Source organism: Idiotropiscis lumnitzeri, chromosome 14 (assembly GCF_059441095.1).
Source record: "Idiotropiscis lumnitzeri isolate Australia: NSW breed Sydney's pygmy pipehorse chromosome 14, RoL_Ilum_1.0, whole genome shotgun sequence".
NCBI classification, from domain to species: Eukaryota; Metazoa; Chordata; class Actinopteri; order Syngnathiformes; family Syngnathidae; genus Idiotropiscis; species Idiotropiscis lumnitzeri.
The window spans coordinates 11,482,888-11,500,808 of record NC_142404.1 but is presented as its reverse complement, the minus strand read 5'-3'; the positions used below and the strand labels follow the sequence as shown (position 1 = coordinate 11,500,808).

General features: G+C 40.5%; 2 protein-coding genes and 1 long non-coding RNA gene across 5 annotated transcripts in view; 1 reads left to right on the top strand and 2 right to left on the bottom strand.

The window, feature by feature from the left end:
• Nucleotides 1–6,271, bottom strand: part of LOC148323472 (uncharacterized) — a 64,314-nt gene extending 58,043 nt beyond the window's left edge. Inside the window, exon 1 of the long non-coding RNA XR_015846453.1 lies at nucleotides 5,908–6,271. This is a non-coding gene — a long non-coding RNA (uncharacterized LOC148323472). The remainder of the gene's footprint in view (nucleotides 1–5,907) is intronic.
• Nucleotides 2,499–7,776, top strand: dct (dopachrome tautomerase). The gene is made up of 8 exons (XM_088314485.1): nucleotides 2,499–2,964; nucleotides 3,047–3,346; nucleotides 3,713–3,813; nucleotides 4,075–4,241; nucleotides 4,326–4,505; nucleotides 4,582–4,717; nucleotides 4,791–4,992; nucleotides 6,781–7,776. Exons 1-8 carry the CDS (start codon nucleotides 2,682–2,684, stop codon nucleotides 6,951–6,953), a joined length of 1,542 nt encoding a protein of 513 aa, XP_088170611.1. The 5' UTR covers nucleotides 2,499–2,681; the 3' UTR covers nucleotides 6,954–7,776.
• Nucleotides 7,777–9,574: 1,798 nt separating this feature from the next.
• Nucleotides 9,575–17,921, bottom strand: part of LOC148323470 (glypican-6-like) — an 81,872-nt gene continuing 73,525 nt past the window's right edge. For all 3 annotated transcript variants that reach the window (XM_088314481.1, XM_088314480.1, XM_088314482.1), the window contains 3 exons: nucleotides 12,496–12,632; nucleotides 10,659–10,834; nucleotides 9,575–10,388 (listed from right to left, as the gene is read on the bottom strand). In XM_088314481.1, the coding sequence (XP_088170607.1) occupies nucleotides 10,183–10,388; nucleotides 10,659–10,834; nucleotides 12,496–12,632 (519 nt within the window). In that variant the 3' untranslated portion in view covers nucleotides 9,575–10,182. The remainder of the gene's footprint in view (nucleotides 10,389–10,658; nucleotides 10,835–12,495; nucleotides 12,633–17,921) is intronic.

The following is a 17,921-nucleotide window of genomic DNA, read 5'->3' as shown; positions in this document are numbered from 1 at the left end:
ATGACATCAGTTGCAATGAAATGTGGGTGGATGTGCCTTTTGCTTTCACATAAAAGCAATGCGCTCAAACGTCCACATAATTCTTTCCCCGTTTTTGGTGCAGTTTAGTCTCATTTTGACATCGAATTCCATACACTGACTTTAAGCGTCAGCAGTCACAAGGCGTGCGGCTGGAATGCACCAAATGGGATTGGCGGGTGAAAGAGACAAACCCGGGAGTCATGTGTCTGCGTCCAAACCAAACTTTGATGCTTCCGTCGGCCGAAAACGCAGTCACAAGTGTAACAGAAGGGATGCTCGAGAGAGTCTTGTGACATGAGGATACGTAGAAGACTGCAGGAAGAAATGTTGACCTCAAAGATATTCTACTATTAAGCACCACATAGAATTTGGCTGATGTTCAAAAAATAATAATGCAAACAAAACACACCTTACACTGGATATAAAAGTCAATTTCTCGCACATAGTGGTGTGCAATATGCATGCAAATAAGATATTAATTACATTTTCTACTCTTTAATATGTTCTCATTATTTAAAAAAAAATAAAACAACCGAAACAATATTACGTTTTTTTTCAGAACCATCCAAGTCAATTAATTTGAGTCAACAGGACTTTTCTTGTTTGTTGAAGATGTTTCACCATGAATCCAAAATGCTGGTTGAGGTCTAAGTTTTTAGGTGTGGATCGTTCCTATTTGTCCCTCTGTGGGTGGTCTCAACGCAACAGGCTGTTGTTGTTGTCGGTGTTGTTTCCCGGCATCGCTAGCGAAACCACCCAAACGCCTTGTTAGCGTCACTCTTCCCGCGGAATGAGACAATCTTGGGCAGGAGGGATGTTAGCACGTTGCTATAAGCAGACGAGAGGTGATGCCGCAAACCGCCTACCCTGTTTAGAAATGCCTTCTTTTGTATCTCTTTTAAAACAGCAGTCCTCTCTATCCAGAATTTGGTGATTGATGCCCTGAAAGGAATGTCACTAGTTTTTGAGATGCAAATGAGCTGCTGATGCCGGATTCAAATAAACTGCTCTCCGATGTCTTGTGTAATGGCGACTTGGATTCTCCAATGTAGAGGTCATTGCACTCCTCGCTACACCGCACTGCGAAAAGAACATTACTGAGAGTTCTCGGGATTTTGTCCTTGGGGTGAACCAGATTTTGTTGGAGGGCGTTTGTGAGTTTGAAATACATTGCTATGTTAACGTTGTATGTTTGGAGAAAGTCCTTCTGAGTTTGAGACGATGGGCCCTATTTCCATGCCAGCACAAGTGTAGCACAAAGAGCAGTCTGTGTTTTCTTTCTTTTGGTATTTTGTTAGACTAGAGGAGATAGAAGAGGGCATTGGCGCCGTTGTGGGAGGAAACGCAGCCGACTCCCAGCCAATCAAAGCAGCCCCCAGCTAATTGTCTTAAGTCAACGTCGAGAGAAGCGCTTGGTCTACGAGGCGGAAGCACTGATGGGCAAGTGCAAAGTGTACATCCAGTCATAAGATCTACATGAGCAGAAGACGTACAGTTGACTGGAGGGTATGGGCACTTGGAGACCACCTTCCACCCACGATCGGGTGCTAAGAAAAATATTTTTAGGATGATGATAATTTGTTTGATTTCTACAATGATTCAGAGGGATTGTCCCATGCTGTTGTGATATTTATGACTGAAATATAAATGACATCCACCACACACATTCGTGGAGTTTAGAAACTCTCTCACGGCGGCCAACTATGTGCCACTGCAAATTGGCCGATTCAATGTGACGTGATTGTCAGTTTTCTACCCGATCAACAGTCAACAGTGCATATATCTCATCTAGACATACCAATGTCATGTTTGAAATATGTCATGCTTTTATATAGTCAATATAATTTGGATATTTGTACGCTTCATGTGTTTGCACAAATTTCTCTTCCTTTACTTTCCTAGCTAACATGACATATTGCGTATCACACTGGTGTTGTCCCGTTATTGTTGGCTAAAAAAAATGACATTAATAATGTATCACAAGTGACTGTGATTCTCAGTCGTAGCTCCAAGAATAATACAAAGTGAAACGCGTTACAGTGAAATTTAGGATCACATGAATTGCACCATTTGCCTCATGCATCATACCCCCTTCTGGAAAACAAAGTGAAAGATTCACTGAAAAGTCACTCCTGCCCTGAAGATATAGAGCTGGTATTTCAGCGAAATGACAACAACTGCTAATATAATTATCCTGTTATTTTGTACACTTATGGTAACCCACTTATTGTTATATTTTGCCAGCTAAAACCTTAATCTGATTCATCTTCTCAGAGAACCTATTCAATACAACAAGTCTTGATGAAGTGCATTAAAGTCTTATGCTTAATGGCCCCTTCAGGCAAACATGTTTCTCGGTTCACGTCTCAGTCTAGCTTCTCAGTTGCCTGTCAGGTGATCGTCACAAGACCAACTAGCCTAATCCCACCCAGCTCTACTAAAGCCCCAACACAAAATACTGCCGTCCTTAATGTGCATGAAACCAACTGGAACACAAGATGATTCGACTTTAAGGGCCATTACCACAAAATTTATTTGTATCTAATTTGAAGACACACAAGCCGAGGAGGGGGGTCACACTTGTGCAAGGGGAACTAAATTATCAGTTGATCAACAAACTGATTTTTCACGACTGACCGGAATAATCAAGCAAGTGGAAAATGACGACTGTATTACTTTTCAGCCTTTTTTGCTTATTTTTGCAACCCGGTGAGGCCCAGTTCCCTCGAGTGTGTTGCACCGTTGAGGGGATCCTGTCCAAGCAGTGCTGCCCTGCCCTGGGCTCCGATTCGGCAAACGTATGCGGTAACCTGACAGGGAGGGGAAACTGCACCGCTGTCCGGGTCGACACCAAACCCTGGGGAGGACCGTACAGGCTCAGGAACGTTGATGACCGGGAGAGATGGCCCACCAAATTCTTCAACCAGACTTGCAGGTGTAGTGGTAAGTAAAGTACAGTCACACAACTATTGGAATAAGCAAGTCAGCACTTATTGCGACGAGAAATACTTTATCCGTGTTTCAGGCAACTTTGCGGGCTTTGACTGTGGACAGTGCAAATTTGGCTGGACCGGACCAAACTGCAACCAGAGGAAAGCACCGGTCATTCGAAAGGACATCCACACGCTGACCTCTGCAGAGCTCCAGGAGTTCCTGGATGCCCTGCAACTGGCGAAGACCACTACCCACCCAGATTACATGATCGCCACCCAGCACTGGCTGGGCCTCCTGGGGCCGAATGGAACTGAGCCGCAGTTTGCCAATATCTCCATCTATGATTTCTTTGTGTGGCAACACTACTATTCCGTCCGAGACACTCTGCTTGGTAAGTAGTCGTCGCTCTTCTCATTGTGACACTCAAATTTAAGAACGCTGATTAAAAGAGGATTAATGTAAAGATGATTACATTTCAAGTTATCCAGATCATGACAATCTATAAACGTTTAATACAAAGGATCTGCTTTTGTAAATTGATGCATTAATTACAGTAAATGACTGTGCATAATCCACTGTTGCGATCAGCCTGTTCTTAGTCCAGTAGTTGCAGTCTAGGTTCTTAACACCTTAGGATGTTAATGTCTGTGTTCAAAGCTTGGACTTAATTTTTTTGGTGTCAATTTGTACACAGACGCTTATTTTTTTTTCTCCTCAATTCCAAACATGCAATTAAAAAAAAAAAAATTCCCAATAGGTCCTGGTCGCCCATTCAAAGCCATCGATTTCTCACACAAAGGCCCTGCGTTCATCACCTGGCACAGGTACCACCTCCTCAGCTTGGAAAGAGACCTACAGGTACAAAAAGGTTGTTTTCCTAGAAATAAGTTAAGTGAAAAGTCCAAATTGGACAATTTGCTTTGACTAAAATAGGAAAAAAAAAGTATCCCAAAAGTAACAATTTCATGAATAAATGTTTGTGTCAATGAGCCAAATTTGCCTAATGGGGCGGCCCATCTAAGAGACCCGCACGCAACCAAGCGCAACAAGTCCAGATTTCTTCGAAAAGCTTACCGGTACTAATACCCATAATACCATAATACCCTGTTTTTCCCACAGAGACTGACTGGCAATGAGAACTTTGCAGTACCATACTGGAACTTCGCAACGGGACAAAATGATTGTGACGTGTGCACAGACGCCCTGCTGGGAGGCCGAAACCCAGACAACCCCTCCCTCATTAGTAACCAGTCCAGATTCTCCAACTGGGGGGTGGTGTGTAACAGGTCTGCACTGCAGCACGGAGAAAGGCGGATCATGAATGTGACATGATTGCCACTAATCACAAAGTATTGTGCTTGTGATTTCAGTTTGGATGACTACAATCGCCTGGTGACTCTCTGCAATGGCACCAATGAGGGTTTGATTCAGAGAGGTGTGATGAGAGGAGGTAACACGACTATGCCAACCATGAGTGATGTTCGCAGCTGCCTTGGCATCCGGGACTTTGACAGCCCGCCATACTTCACCAACTCTTCCTTCAGCTTTAGGTGGACTTTTCGACGAGACCATGTTCCGTCATCCATGACTACATTGCGCTCTGTTAACCAATGTTTTAACACACAGAAACGCCCTGGAGGGTTATGATAAACCCGACGGGGAACTGGATGAAACCGTCAACAATCTTCACAACCTGGTCCACGCTTTGCTCAACGGAACCAGCTCTTTGCCTCATTCTGCAGCCAACGACCCCATCTTCCTGGTCAGACTCTAATTTCACAGGCTGCTCAAAAGTTAACACAAGGGGTGTTGAATTCTTACTGCTTGCCTTTCAGGTTCTTCACGCTTTCACTGATGCCATTTTTGATGAGTGGATGAGGAGGTTTCTCCCTTCCAATGCCAGCTTCCCAGATGAAATGGCCCCCATCGGTCATAACCGGGACTACAACATGGTTCCGTTCTTCCCTCCAATCACAAATGAAGACATCTATATCCCATCAGAGCAGCTGGGGTATTCCTATGCCGTTGCCTTTGAAGGTAAGCATGTGATCAATGTAGAGTTCAAATGTTTTTTTTTCTCAGTTATGGGGTAAAATGGTGAGAACTTCCGCTGTAATGCAGCAAAATCACAAATAACTACGGCCTGAGTGGCTGTGGTTTGTTAATTTCATTATGAAGATTTTTTTTCTCTAAACAATTTTGCCCATAAGATAAAAACTCAAACTTACTCACCATCATAAAATATTACTAATATGTTTAAATATATTTTCACTGTCACACAAATGTTAAAGTGCACAAAAAGAAGTAGTACAACGTTAAAACATATATATTGTGTACTCACTAAAACAAAAGAGAATTTTTTTGACATTGGTTGTAAACACAGTTGACTTTAGTACATGACTGTCATGTCATTACGTTGTTTTATTATTGTTGTTTCCATATTGTACTAAGCAGCGAGGGCCACTGTGTTTACCATTTATACTATTCTGCTATTTTGCAGTTGCATCACAAATAAGGTCACCAAAAATAAAAAAAGAACAAAAGGAAAAATGTACATAATCTCCACGAAAAAAGTTGATGATATGATCTATTTTTTGTCATAATTTTCACAATTATGATGGGTTGTTTTTCTTTCAGGTGATTTCAGTCTATTAAATGATGATATGTTATTTCCATACTGTATACACAAAAGACTAGAAAGGCTACTGAAGTATGCCTTGCAAAAACAAGAAAAAATTAAAAAAAATCAAAAGACAGTATAATAAGAAGTCAAAATAAATGTTGTTTTGCACTAACTAAACATAAACGCAACAAATGATTGGATTATGTCATAGTCAACAGGTGTTGAATTCAAGGAAAGTTTGAAACACTTTTTCTGTGCGTACTGCTCAAAACTAAAAATCCATAATCACATCACATTGACCCATATAAGGAACACGAAACACTTCCTACCGTGTAAAAATGCTTGATATCCATCCAAGAATTATCCACGCGGAGTGATGTATCCACTGGTCCGGTGAAAGAGGAGAAAAAAAAAATATATATATATATATCCGTCATGTTGTAGACTCTCCTCTCTTCCACATTAGCGGGTACTTAACTAACGTTAACCGAGTTTCTCACTTCAGAGCCAATTGTAGGTCCCCGTATATAAATTACATCTTTAAGAAAGCGTTCACAGTAAAACAACTAAAGGGGTCAAGCAGATAAAAAAAAATGGGAGATTAACGTGGTTTAAAAACAAACATGTTTAACTGTTAACGTAGAGTATTTAAGGACCAACTCAAGAAGATCCTTTTTCGATGACCTGCTTTTCTTCTTTCACGTTACACCTACGCGAACCGGAAACCAATTACTCATTTTAAAAATAAATATGTAACTCAATCAATCAATCAATAAATAAACACGACTTGGCAAACAATGGCTTATGAATAGTAAACTGGCATTTATTTACCTAAAAATAACGTTTCTAATCAGACAGTCGATCAATCACCTTTCCACTGTTTTAAACTACTACTTGTGGACACTTTATTAGGTACACGTGCACTAATTAGATGCAATAGAAACGGTTGTAAAACTGTCTTCACACTAAAAATGGCATATACTGAATGTACAGTTATGTAATATAAGGATAATTTAAAAAAAACAAATAACATACAATTTATTTATTTATTTTAGAATTTGCATTGAATAGCAGTTCTCGTTCTCCCCCCCAATGATATGCTGATAAAAGCCTCCTTTTTTTTTAAGCAATTAAATGTAATCTAATTTCTGCCTTAGATTGTCAGTGATGCATGTTTTGTCCTCTTCATTTCTTTCTTTCAGATGCTGGAGGATCGGCCGTGTTTGTGGTGGGATCAACACTCGGGGGAATTTTCGTCGGGCTCCTGGCGCTCCTCCTTATCTTCGTGCTCTACCTTCGCCAGCGCAAAAACACAGGCTTCGAACCTCTGATAAAAGCAGACTTCACACATAGGAAGTACACGGAGGAGGCTTAGATTCGTATCAGTTTGCAAAAGTGGAGAGAAATTAAACCGACAGTGGCTTGCATGAAACATGAGGGAAAATAGCACCCTCTGGTCGGTGGGCCACAAAAATGTCCAGCAAGAGTACTCGATCGAGTATAAATAAAGTTAAACTTGGCCAACACGTAAAATCTAAAATGATAGGGACAAGTTTCTCAAACCCTGTTGTATGTAGATCAATGTTTCCCAACCTTCATTGAGCTAAGTCACATATTCCATATGAAGAAAATTACATCAGCAAACAAAAATGTCATAAAAAAATTCCTTTTTGTTACTAACGAATTGATTTACTCGGCCAAGAAATCTGCGTGTATTTACTCAAACGCAAAGTTAATTGTGCCTTCTGCCATCTAGTGGAAACAAATTGTTCTGCATGAACCACGATACATTTATTTGTAGTAAATAGATTGATTTTACAACCTGATGAGCCCTCACAGCACACTGGATGTCAATCACTCTTGTAGATGAATGACGTACAAAACAGTGAAAATCACAAAATAATTGAGCCCTTTAACATGCTTGAAGTAAAACAATAAAATAAAACAGTAAATTTGTGTCAACTATTTAGAAAGAAACAGTCTTTTAACATTCAGGAGTCATCACAATTGAGAACGTTTTGGAATGTTTTTAACAAATATTTATTCTTAAGAACAGTACAAAAACACTGAATGCAATCCCCTTTAATTGCATTGTAAGGCATATTTGCTCATCTGCTTGAAATCAAAACTCAAGCCAAGTTCATTTGAATGTAACATCAACGAAGCACTGATGAGAAATAAAATATTGACTCGAAGCATTCCCAGCTCTGGATATATCACCCCACTGCCCCCCCCCACCCCAACCTTTTATTGCAAAAATATTCCCATTAAAGGTTTGCTGATACAAAACATAAGCGCACTATTCATTATAAAGTATCAGTTTTGAATGACACACTGCACGCTGTACACTTGTAGAAGTCCTTGCTGATATGTTATGAAATGAATTACACAAGCTCTTGGAGGACGCGGACAGAAGCTGCATTTGGTCGGTCAGGCCCCCCGTCCCCCCTCAACAATACGCTCTACTGACGAGACGCATTCAGGCCTATCCACTCTCCACTCTCCATGGATTCTCATTTCACAGGTGACTGTGGTCGCCTTCCAGCCCGCCTGCGCTGCACACACACCAACGTTTAGGCTTCACAAAACACGTTCAGGGGCCCCTTTTCTTTGCATTTTGACGCACACTCGCCTTAATAATCCCTTTATATTCTGCATTATGGTGCTCGTGCATAGAAAGGGCACACTTTGAGATGTACAAAGTCTTTTTTGTCTCTGAATATTCTGAACTCCTGCAACAATGTATTCAATTGGTGATTTATAAAGCTCTGGCTTACCAATGCCCCCCCCCCTCCATCTTGCCTCATAATTATGTGCCCTGCAATTGGTTAGCGACCACTTCAGGGTGTATGTCGCCACTTGCTTAAGGTCAGCTGGGATATTTAGTGAGGATAAGCGGTACAGAGAATGGATATATCTTAAAGGGGAAGTCAACTCCCAAATTTTCTTGACAGAAATATGTTCTAGACAGGCCCACTAGTCGAAGCATGGCATTCTGATTATTATTGCGTTTGTGGAATATGAATTAAGCAGAAAAATCCATTCATGTTTAGTCATTTCCGAGGGCGGCCATTTTGTCACTTCTGAATTTCTGCAATAGTTTAATAATTTGGCTTTTTAAATATATTTTGAATGGGATGGGTCAAGCACTCTGAACGTTCTGAATTCCATCGCTGTAGCTAATCTCAACTGGATTTATGGGGACAGGTACACCCTGGACTGGTCATCAGTGCAAGGCATATACTGTATAAAAAAAAAAAGCCCCAAAAAAAACCACCTTCAGACCTAGGGACAGTTTTGTGAATGTGCGGAATCCAGATTACCCAGAGAAAATTCATGCACGCACAGCAAAACCATGCAAACGCCACTCTGTAACACCTGAGATGAGAGATTCGAATCCGGAACATCTACTTGTACTTTAACCGTCCAATGTAACAATAATTATAATATATCAAAATACATTAAATGCTGAAGTCTTACAGCAGTACTAAATCCTGTCGACTGCTTGTGAGAATATGCGATGAAAAGTGCCAACAAATCAAGATTCAAATTGGTGACTCCACATTTTATGTTATTTCTTAATTCTGTGCCTCTTCACTGAGATCCTTTTCTATATTTGCAGGTTTTCAACACATTCTCATTATCGCAAAGAATTTTGAATGTACAAAATTCCTCATTAGAAACACCCAATTAAATGAAACAACAGTTTGCCGGCCTTCATCAAGTTTTTTTTTTTTTTTTTTTTTGGGAGGGATAAATGTGCTTTAATGAGGAGAGCTTCACTAATCGTGATTGAATAGTTCAGACTATTTGAGCATAATGGTTGTACTTTCAATGGGTAGACACTAACAACAATTAGCCTTGTGAACAAATACAGAATGGCAATGGAGGCACATCAGCAGAGACTCTCTACTTTCAAGACTACTTAATTAAAATCCCCCAAAAATATGAAAGAATTTGGCCAATCTGTTGCAAGGCAAATTAAAGCATACACCGTCTGTCTTTTCCTTTTATATGAGTAGACAACATGAGGACAGGCTATTAAGACACTGTTGAAATCAATTTAAGAATATGAATTAAAAAAAAAAAAAAAAGGAGAATATTTAAATATTTAAAATAAACCGGAATCCATTATTAGTGCTGATGAGTTCATGGCAATTAGAGTTGAACGTTAAACTGTATGCCGCTTTGACACCTGCCATTAAATCCTTAGAATCTGATTCAAATGTTACATTGAACATAACTGTACCACTTTAAGTCATCAAGAAGCACATTTTTAAACAATCTTACACACACATATACTTAACACAAAAAGTCAAAACAATCAAAGTGCGTGCTATATTTATCCACATGGAGGCAGACATTACTGCCTATCATATGTGTGCAAAGAGTTTTTTTTTTTTTCTTTCATAAAAATAGTTTGAATCTCTCAAGCAGAGTTTATGGGGTCGGCTTCAGCGTTGGACAGAGGAACCATGTTGAGAACGATTAAGTCAATGGATGTGCACTCTTTGGGAAAGTGGGAATATTGACGCGTGACTGACTTGACTTGTTCAGCCTGAATACTGTCTAGCAAAGGTCGTCCCCACCTGTTTTCTCCTGCATTATCTCCAATATATTTGGAGTACAAAAGCCGAGAGGGCCAGTGTGGCTAAAAGGCCCACGGGGGGCACGCGGGATGACGACGAGCTGTCCACGGGACCCCTTCGGTCGGCTTCCACACCCGGGGCTTCGGGAGGCGCCACATCCGCCTCTGTGGGGCAGGCCTCTGTGCAGCCGCTTCCACTGCCTGAGCCGCTGCCCTCGTCACCTACGGCGGCAAAATCAAATATGTGGATACAAAATTAATACTGGTGATTTAAAGAACAATACACGGCAATATGAAGAAATGTAATTTTTATACATTTTTATGTATTTTAGTTTATGAGTATCATGACTATATTGTTAGTCTTGATAAGATTGTTGTCCAATGTGTTAATCAGAGCACTTGACCCTTTTTTGCCGTCATTCTCCCGCGCTTAGGCCGCAAAAAAGGTGCAGCGTTAATGACCTAAGTGAAAAAGTGCAACCCAAAACTCACTTGAGTCCTGAAAGTAGATATCGTTGCCGTTATAGGCGTTTTTCAGCTTGTTGGTCATCACCCGGAGAGCCATAATCTGCTGACGGATGAACGTGTCTGGACGGGTGATGTCCACATTAACCTCAGGGTTATTCACCTGGTTGGTCAGTCCGTCCAATACCACTTCTGGGAAATACCTTTGAGAGAGTATAAAAAAAACTTTTTTTTTTTTTTGGAGAAGCAAGGGGGGATTGCTAAGTAGTCACTTCAAGTGTACATGTTGCCCTTGCTAACACACAAAGACATCTTGTGAAACTTGACCTGGAAAGAAAGATGAGACTATTATCATTTGATGAGTCACACTCTCATGAGTCACCTCGGAGTGTGAAGACAAAGCACTGCAAGATAACACAACATTCCATCCAGTCAATAAAAAAATAATAAGTCTCCGAACTTCTGACACACTACAGCGGCCTCTTTGATAAAGCAGCAGTGGATTGTTGTGTGATTCCATTCTTAACGCTTGTCAGAATGCCATTTGGTCCCGTTGGAAAGAACACGCAGAGCCGTCTGGATAATAAACGGATAGGACAAGTTTGAAAGCTCGGGTAATTCGCTTGAAAATGTGTACGAATGCTGCGAGATGACTAAACTTGTCAAACATAGTCATGGAATGAGGACAATACACATCCCATTATTATTTCTTGGTATGGCGAGAAACTCGAGATGAAACGGTATGAAAACTCAGTGACATTGGTCAGTATGGATTTTGTTACCATGGCATCCATGGGTGGAGCCAAGGGATTAAACAGACAAGCAGGCGGCATCTATAGTACAAGTACAGAAAGTGCGGAATAATAGTGAGCAATGCTAAAAACAATAAAATAATTTTCACTATATACTGTTTATGTGGCCCTTGGTTATATTATAATAAAAACAAACAAAGGTCATTATTCTGCTGCAGTGCAGACTCAATAAATAAATAAATAAATAAATTTAAAAGAATCCACAAGGGGGGATCTTGCAGTTTACCCGAATAAACACACTTTGCCAGCACCCTTCTAATGCAATCACGACCTTCCCAATTTTAAAGGGAACGAGGGACGCATTTTCGATTGGCCTAGAGTCCGCTACCTTCCATCCCACAATGACGCACAACTGTTCAAACGCCCTCTTCCACCTGTACGAGTCTACGAAAATACCGAAAGAAAAAAACTCCTGCCACATGCCAAGTTCGACTGGGCTAGACTTGCACTGGGCATGAAAATACGATCAATAGTAAAAACAAAGAAATTGTAAGTAAATAATTGAACAGTTTGTGCATCATGATTAATTCATTGGGACTCCTTCTGGTGCGTAACTTGTTAATCCACCTACAAAAATACAACCAAAGACGACTTTACGTCTAATTTAAATGTTTTAGTAAATTACAGTAATATTAGTAGTTTATTTTCCCCTGCAGAGGATAAATAATAAATGCCTGCGATTATTGTTAGAAAGTCTGTATACATGTGTTGATGCACCGAGTTCAAATATCCATTGCTTGAAGTATTTTAAGACAACTCTTCATTGATCCATCCATGCCATTGCGAGTTGGCGTTCAGATAGCTAAAGGCAAAGTTACGCCGTTGTTTCAACTACACCATGTGAAATTCTCTTTGTTTATGCTTAGTTTGACAGTAAACTTCAACTGGGAGTGACAGTCAACAGTCTGAAGCCTTTTTTTTTTTTGAAGAAGAATTGATGACTATCTGCCACACTGCTGCTTGTTGTGAAGTGAGTTGAGTTTACTGTCACCGTAGTGCAATCATACCTAAACTTGTTGCTTGATTCAGAGCTGAAAATTTGTGCCTTTTACCTCCCCTTGGTGTGTCCATTCCAGCAATGGTCATCAGTAACATTCCCATTAACCAGTCTGGCGTCCGCACAAATCTCCTCAGGCAGACTGGACCAAAATCTCTTGGACTGCTTGAGTTTGTCTTTTATGTCAACGACCTAAGAAGAGAGAAAGAGAGCGAGAGAGGATGAGAGAGAATAGAGGTCATAAAGTAAAGCGTTAAGTGTGGCCACTGACTGCTATGGGCTCATGACACACCGCCACATGTACCTAATGTGCCCCTTTGGAACCTTGAATGAGATTGTACAATAATACTAAAATTTGGGTTGCATTTCTTGCCATCATTGAATATTTTCACCCCCGACCACCCCACGGAACCAAGAAAAAAAATGACCCCCTATACATCCAAAAAGCATACTATTCTCTACCACGATACAGAACAGTTGAACAGTGGAACTTTTATGTTACATAAATAAATATTTGTAGTTGTCTTTGCATTTCCATCTAATACCACATCATATGGTTTCTCTCAGAGGGTTGTTTCAAACCATCATAAATGCATAATCACCTCATCATCTTATATCATATCCAAAATTCAGATTTTTAATTGTTATTTCATATATTTATACAACAACAAATTAAGTGAATCCCCCACCATTCCCTTGGGATAGAGACTGAGGCCTGCCACAAACAGGAGTAGAACTGTCGATGCCACTAGGGGGCAGTACCCTCCTCAACTCACTTCCCCATAGACAGCAAAGCAATAATTTTGTGGAAAAGAAGCTCCACAAGTCATTTCATCAAAGTTCCTCAGCATAACTATTGCATCAATGGCCTGAGCATGAAAACAGCGAGTATGTGAGTTTATATTGGAAAACGGAGGATAGTTTCCCAAGAAAAATGTCAAACAAGATAGGATTTGCTTTAAAAAAAGACAATTTTGGCAAAAGATTTTTTGCTAAACAAATCCATTTATCAAGAAACATTAAGTAGACATCCTTGATTTTCTTTAGTGGTCATGCACGTTAAGGGTTTGTGCATTTATATGAAAGGGGTGCAAGAATTAGGTCAGAATGTAGGGTGGGCAAAGTCAAATAGTCCAGGGCCTATTTTAAGTCCCTGTATTAGACCAGGCAGGATGTCAGCAATGACAAACCCCGCCGGCCCCAGCATTCTTACAGATCTTACTTTATTCGGCTCTTTCTGACTTGAGCGTGTTCAACTCCAAACTTTCATCAAGCACACAAAATGTGACATATTTCACCAGAGCTGAGGAGAGCGCCTGATAAAGGTGGGCTGGCCCCATTATCTTTTTTTTTTTTTTTTTTTGGGGGGGGGGTGCCTGGGTTGCAGGTTGGCTCGTGAAATTGCGGTGAACCTGAGCAGAACATGAAAGGTGCTGTGCTGAACGCGCCACGCCGCTGTGGGCCTCCACGGCGCTTTTGATGTGTTAATCCTGTCACACCGATGCCAAGGCACCTCAGCGACTCTGATGCTGCCCAGAGGGTCACCGCAGACGCACTCTGCTGCCACAGATTGACGATCGGGCGATGTTGGACTCAAATCCTTTGCACGTTCAAGATTAACTTAACGTCACTTGACATCTGCAGGGTCCGTGAAAAGATTTGGATTGGAACGAGAGTGAAAAGTTACATTTTACTGATGCAAATATGCAGAAATATGTCAACTATGCCTTGACTTGGGATGTCTTTGCTTATTGTTGCTTCATTTGGATGATTGAGACTCTCTGTGCAGAAGCATAAACACTCTAAATGCTTAAAGGGAATGCATTAATGTATTCTGTTTTAATCTGCTGCTAAAAGTAAATATGCTGGAATCTTTTAATAAAGTTGCAAGCAAGCATTGCAAAGACCCTCTTGAAAGTGCTTTGATTCTTTTAGGATATTATCCATGTATCCATTTTCTATATCACTAATCTTTAGGGTCGCAGGAGTGCTGCAGCCTATTCTTAGAATAAATAAGACACTTTTTGAGGGCTTTCATTCATTACCTCAGAAATGTTCAAAACACAAGGCCCCAAAGCCACTTTCTTCAAAGGATCATGACATTTCATAGGGAAGTTTATTATAACTAAATCATAAAATAAAGGCTCACCCAACCATGCACGAGAAGACACAGGATGTAATTTGGAAGCATGTAGAGTAATTTTGGATGCAGCACACAAATATAAAATTTTAAGCAATCGTCGTTGCCAGTGGCCGGAGCATGGCAACAAAATGTCATGACATTTTTGGAAACGTCTATCTGCCAAAGTCGCAAGAACCCATGCCGAAAAAGCTGGGGTACACACTTGACTGCTCATCAGTAAATAGAATTATCATATCCATCAGTATATAGCATTCACACTGACAAATAAATGTGGGTCTTCACTGAACCTATTGTGATTGTTTTTGGAATGTGGGAGGAAGCCAGATAACCTGCAGAAAACCTACACAAGCATGCAGAGAACACCACACATGTAAGCCCAAACAGATATTCAAACCCCCTTAACTGTGAGACAGACAAGTTAACCACCACTACGGAAACCACTTAACCATTATTCATGCTATTATTATTATTATTACTATTATTATTATTAAAATTACCACCACTACTAATAATAATGTTTTTATCTGGCTAATTAGTAAATTAAAATTGCATACTACGACTACTACTACTACTACTACTAATAATAATAATAATCATATAATAATAATAATAATAATTTTAGATTTTATAGTTTGCATCTATTGTATTTCATCAGCACCCTATTTAATTGTCGCTTCCAGCATACTGACACAAAGTCAAATGACATATTCTGCGTCAGCCTAAGAGGCAAATAAATTAAGTGCTGAGGGAAACCGCGTATGCATTTGATGATTAATGGAGGTCATTTATACGGGAGGGAAAACATTTTCACAGAACAATAAAGATGCTTTTGGGAAAGGTCAGCTTCCTTCCCTCTTTAGTTGGCATTGCCCATAAATAAATACTAAGCGCAACGAGACCCACTGAATGCAATTACCATAAATGTCCACTAGATGTCACTATATCCTAGCGCAAGACAGCGTTAGAGAGGCACGTACAAAAAAAAGCCATTGTTTGCCTGTAGATTTTCTCCTATTCGACCCTTTCCAAAAACACCCATGTTCGATGAAAGGACAATTTTAAAGTCTTAGAATGGAAGTGTGAATGGTTGTCTACATGTGCCCTGCTATTGGCTGGCAACAAGTCCAAGGTGTTCCCAGCCTTTTATACTAAGTCAGTTGAAATAGACTCCAGCTGTGCCACAACCATTCATTTTTGCAGTTGCCTCAAACAATTGAAGCTCCAACTGCAGCTTTCAGGGAAGAAAAAGTGCAGCAATCCTCTATTGTGTCTTGTGATCGCCTCTCTCTTTGCTCTTCTTCTCAGTAGCCATTCGTCCTAAGCGAAGGCGAAAGTTCCGCAGCTTCATGGCCTCTGATCTTCCACCAAAAAGCCTCTTATTCTAAGAAGTACACTATCTCTCTGCCTCGAATATAACTGGAATCTCAGAAAAAAAAAAATTAGGGCACGGATGTGGGGAAACACTAATAGAGCGCCCCGGTTCTTCCGCATGGCTTCTCTTTTCAATCCATAGGAGACAAAATGTTTCATAAACCACAATCAGAAGATTAGTTCAAAAGCACACACAACTTAAAAGTTGCTTCTAAAATATTACAGCTGTGGCAGCATTGCCTACCACCGTTTAGACTGTCTTCCTCCTTCACGCAACTTCTACAGGATGTATTGAAGAGTATTTATTTACATACTGTCCAACACATGGGGAAGTGTTTACTGAGAATAATTAATTACAGGGGAAAAAAAATATCGCAAGTCAATGAGTTAATTGTGTTTGCATTCTTAGAGTGGGCGTGTTGTGTGCAGATGCTCCACAGCTTTTCTTCCAGTATTTGCCACATCCACACACACACACTCATTACTCAATGGATTTCATGTGGCATTTGCACAAAGTAAAATCCATCAAAGCATACTTGGATGATTTTGGTGTGGAAGAATTTGACAAGAGTTCCAACACAGTGGTGTACGGCGGCTTTCCAGCACCCAAAGCGAGTCAAGTATTTACATTCCATCATTTGCTTTATCTGGACCCCCATACTTGATGTTTTTGGAAATGCTTAGACAGACAAGACTCTTTTTCAAATCTGTGATTGATATTACAACATAGTGTTTAACTCCAAATTGTCTGACCTTGATGTTTGACACAATTTGGAGTTGGACCAAACTTTTCCAGAAAAGTAAAATGCCCAAAAGTAAAATGTGACTTTAATTGTAGGTGGTGTCAGAAAATACAACATGCCTCATAGGACTTCATTTCAACCAGCAATCCAAATAATCAAAGCATTAACTCTGCATGGGTGTTTATCTTCATTTTGGTTTTTGCGACACATATTCTGAAAGGATGACAGATTTATGCGAAGAAGAATAACCACTCCACTCACATTCTGGGCAGATGATTCTGTGATGATTAAGTACTTACAGTAGTGAGTATCTCAATGTCATAATAGCCAGGGATAATCGCCAGTAGTCATGCGGATGACTGAGCACAAGTGATGCGTCTAATAAGCCATGTTTACCACCGTTATTGATTTTATTCTGTTTTTTGAGTTGCAGTGTGTGTTTGTAGATCTAAATAAAGCTGATGAGAGTGTACCCAGAGAGTAACTGTGGTGAGAATAGCAGAACAATAGTCATGTGTGCTGTAGGTTTGACCGAGAGGTTTAAGATGCAGGTGGGACTGCATCAGGGCTCCGCTCTGAGCCCCTTCCTCTTTGCAATAGTGAGGTATAATGCTGGAAGATTAGGTTAGAGTGGAAACCTCGTGGACTACGACGTTAGCAGATGACAGTCTACATTTAAAAAAGTGGAAGAATGTGCTGGAAAAGAGAAGACAGATTGGTGATGAAAGAAAAGAAAATATTGAGTAGAATTTACTCAATTTGATTTTGTAAAGGCGGCACGGTGGCCGACTGGTTAGCACGGTTAGCCTCACAGTGCGGAGTTTGTGGGTTCAATTCCGGGTTCGGCCTTTCTGTGTGGAGTTGGCATGTTCTCCTCGTGGCTGTGTGGGTTTTCTTCGGGTACTCCGGTTTCTTCCCACATTCCAAAAAACATGCAAGGCAGGACGATTGAACACTCTAAATTGCATGAGTGTGAGCGCGGAGTGTAGTTCGTCTATGTGTGCCCTGTGATTGGCTGGAAACCAGTTCAGGGTGTACCCCCGCCTACTGCCCGAAGATAGCTGGGATAGGCTCCAGCACCGCCCGTGACCCTAGTGAGGAGAAGCCGTACAGATAACGAATGGATGGATATTTCATCAAGTGGTAGCAAAAAAATAAAATCATCTGGATCCAGTTCCGTTCTTTAAGTCGATTTAGACCCAAAAGAAGGTTGATAGATGTTGT